The following is a 3,393-nucleotide window of genomic DNA, read 5'->3' as shown; positions in this document are numbered from 1 at the left end:
AATAATAATCTTGGTTTGATAAACATCAAATCTTGTGTTTCACATTTTCAAATGGCTTGTATTTTAGATGTGTCTTTGGCGCTATCTAGTGGCTGGCCCCCTACAAGATTTCACTCAAAATATTTGAGGAATTCTTTGGGAAACAGAAACAGAAAATTCACCGTGGAACTGTGAAGGTAGGTGGGAATGTTGAGCGGAATATTAACAATTTCTTCCTAATTCATCCTTCATGCAAACCTTCAAAGCAAGTAGAGTAGAAGTGCCCTAGGGACAGTGCTGAACCTTTTACAACTGAGTTTATTTACATGAGGAAAATATTAACAGCACCTCAGATTTATCCACACAATAATTGCACATGCGCTTTTTTTTATATTTACATCAAGAGTATATGATACCATTTGTCAAACCAGTATTCACAATGTACCCAAACTCTGAAAGGGGATTTTAAAGTCTTTGTGAATAAGTCTTGTACTTGACAGAGATCCCTGCTCCATATATTCAAGTGTCTTTAGTACATCTTCACACAAAACTGGTTTATATTTATAAAGCTGCCTCCTTCTTCTCCTTATAAGTGGCCATCATCTTTTTGATTTCTGCAATGGCCTTTCCTGGGTTTAGTCCCTGTGAAGCAGAAACAGTTAATAATGTAATGTAGACTGACATTTGCTGTTTCAGTGGAGATAATAAAAAGTGTGCATGTACCTTTGGGCATGTTTTTGTGCAGTTCATAATAGTGTGGCAGCGGTAAAGAGAGAAGGGGTCCTGCAGTTTAGCCAGCCGCTCCTCAGTGAATTCATCACGAGAGTCAATCATCCAACGGTAAGCCTATGGAAGTCATGCACTGATCATAAACATTTTTTTGACGATTTTATTGGTGACAATGACAATCTGCACCAGTGGTTCTCCAACGTTTCTAACCAAGTATCACTTAAGAAAAATATTTAGTCTATTGAGTACTACCAGATCCAAAATGGGTCTAAACTAGGGCTAAGCCAGGTCTAATAGGACTAAACCATTGCAATTGACAATCTAAATATTGGGGGGAGTATCTGGATCAAATGCTAAATTAAGCTGAAGCTAGACCTGAATAGCGGTTTGTGTACCACCAGAGCAAGCTCGTCTACCAGCAGTAGTACAAATACCACACTTTGACAACCACAGATCTAAACTATTAGGCAGGAAAGCATTTATAAAAAAAAAAAAATCCACAATATTTTTAACATTTAATTAGTATTGAAACTAATTGTTTAGTCTCATCTGGTCAGAAATAGCTACTTGAAAAATAAATAGCAGAGCACAACTTCCTTGAAGAGGAACAGTGTCTATACCTGCATAAGGACAGCGGGACCCAGGTACTTGTCTCCATTCCACCAGTAACTGGGACAACTGGTGCTGCAGCAGGCACACAGGATACACTCATACAGACCGTCCTGTCATTCACAACAAAGAAACATTTTTTTTAATTATTTAACAAATGGATTTGGTTGTCTTTATAAATCACTGAACATATATTTAGTTAGAACAATAAGTTATAATAAAAATGTATCCACTGTACCAGTTTCTGTCTGTCTTCCATTGACTGGTAATACTGATTCTTTCCCTCTTCACTCTCATCCCTTTTTTTCAGGTACGGTTCTATGGATTTGTATTGTGCATAAAAGTTGCTCATGTCCTGTTGGAAATATACATGGGGGAATTAAAAATATATATAATCTGTGACATGTAAATACCTAAAAAGTTACATTAATTTGTACTTACTGGTACCAGGTCCTTCACCACGTACATGTGTGGCAGTGGGTAGATCTTAGTGGGTTTGCTTGTGTTAGTGTCTATTTTGTTGAGACAAGCCAGTGTGTTTCCTCCATTAATGTTCATTGCGCAGGAACCACAGATTCCTATAAGGATTTAAAAAGTCTCACAACAAAGTATAAAGATAGTAGGAGCAGTATTTATGATCAGCTTTAACTTTGAGGACAATACCTTCCCTGCAGGAGCGTCTAAATGTGAGAGTTGGGTCCATCTCATTCTTGATTTTAATAAGGGCGTCTAAAACCATTGGTCCACAACTACATACAAAAAATAGGTAACGTTACATTATATAAAAGTCTGAATAATTACAGATACGGATGATCTTACGTGTCCAGATTAATCTCATATGTCTGCATCCGAGGTTTATCTCCGGGAGTGTCGGGATCCCAGCGGTAAATCTGGAACTTCTTTATCCGCGGTTCAGCAGCTGGAGCTGCTGCTGTCTGAGCGTATCGCACCAGCTGGAACAAGGCAAATAAAAACACTTACATTAAAATAATTTTGAAACTTATATTTTATAATGATGGTGTATTGTCTTTCTGATATGATTTAAGAAATTATGTACACATTTGATAAAGAATATTTATCAAATTAAGAAATATTAAAGCTTGACCCAAACAGATAGATGCTTTCAATCAGTGGTTCCTCTTGTATTCGTGTTATCCCTGAGTGTATATTACACAACATCTATGTTGTTAGGTTTCATATTTCCATAATATTTTTAGAGCTGAGAGTTGATAAACTCAGAAGCAAGTGATCTACCTCCACCTAGTGGGTGAGCGTTGGTATTACAACGGAACGCGTTACATCACTTTGCAGTGTGAGTTACCTAACTGACTTTTACTGACTTAAAATGACAAAACTGCCTCAGTTAAATGACGTAAGTACTTGGATATCCAGCCTACAGAGCAAGTAAATAAATTATTAGCTATCTGATAAATGTGAGATCAGGTCGATTACAACAAAGAAGTTGACTTATTTGAGCTTCAGGCAGTATTGGTGGAAGAAAAATCAGACAGAAGGCTGGGGAAGTTATTCCGATAACAGCATTCTCTCTGAAGCATTTAAGTCCAAAACTTTCAAATCTAAAATTCGTGCCAGTGTCACTAATGTCATTACGCAAATATGACTTTAAACTCACCATAATGGCACTAGAGTTCCGTAAAGCCAAGACATTCTTGCTCAAAGCGAAACAAGCCGCAGACATGATGTTGTTTGGTAAAAGCTGGTTTAAATAGTAAAGAGCCGTTTAGCTGTGTTGTGTATCTTCCTCTCCACAGTCCCACTCCTCAGTGTCTCCTCAGCTCCTCTGATTGAAATATGAAAGTACGCCCTTTGCAGACACGTGACTCTGAAGCGTCAGGTGCGTCATGATGTATTTGCGGTGTCTACGTAAAACTAGCGACGTAATGGTACTGGCGATATCGCCATACACAGTTGACTCGATATCGCCGTGGTCTTTTTTCGGTATTAAATGGCATGTATTTGTGTGTAAAATAATAGTTTTGCGTTTGTGTCAGTGGAAAAAAAAACTAAGATGACTACATATACCAATATCCTTTGCGCCGCATCAGATTCGCAGTT

At 37.8% G+C, this 3,393-nt stretch overlaps 1 protein-coding gene across 1 annotated transcript; it reads right to left on the bottom strand.

Moving 5' to 3' along the window:
* Positions 1-278: 278 nt before the first annotated feature.
* Positions 279-3,120, bottom strand: LOC117374037 (succinate dehydrogenase [ubiquinone] iron-sulfur subunit, mitochondrial-like). The gene is made up of 8 exons (XM_033970174.2): positions 2,951-3,120; positions 2,137-2,270; positions 1,981-2,066; positions 1,759-1,895; positions 1,556-1,672; positions 1,329-1,430; positions 703-825; positions 279-621 (listed from the first exon to the last, which is right to left on the bottom strand). The coding sequence occupies exons 1-8, from the start codon at positions 3,014-3,016 to the stop codon at positions 541-543; spliced, it is 846 nt and encodes a 281-aa protein (XP_033826065.1). The 5' UTR covers positions 3,017-3,120; the 3' UTR covers positions 279-540.
* Between the last annotated feature and the right edge of the window lie 273 nt (positions 3,121-3,393).

This window comes from Periophthalmus magnuspinnatus, chromosome 7, assembly GCF_009829125.3.
Source record: "Periophthalmus magnuspinnatus isolate fPerMag1 chromosome 7, fPerMag1.2.pri, whole genome shotgun sequence".
Taxonomy (NCBI): Eukaryota; Metazoa; Chordata; class Actinopteri; order Gobiiformes; family Gobiidae; genus Periophthalmus; species Periophthalmus magnuspinnatus.
This window is presented reverse-complemented; position numbering and strand designations above follow the sequence as displayed.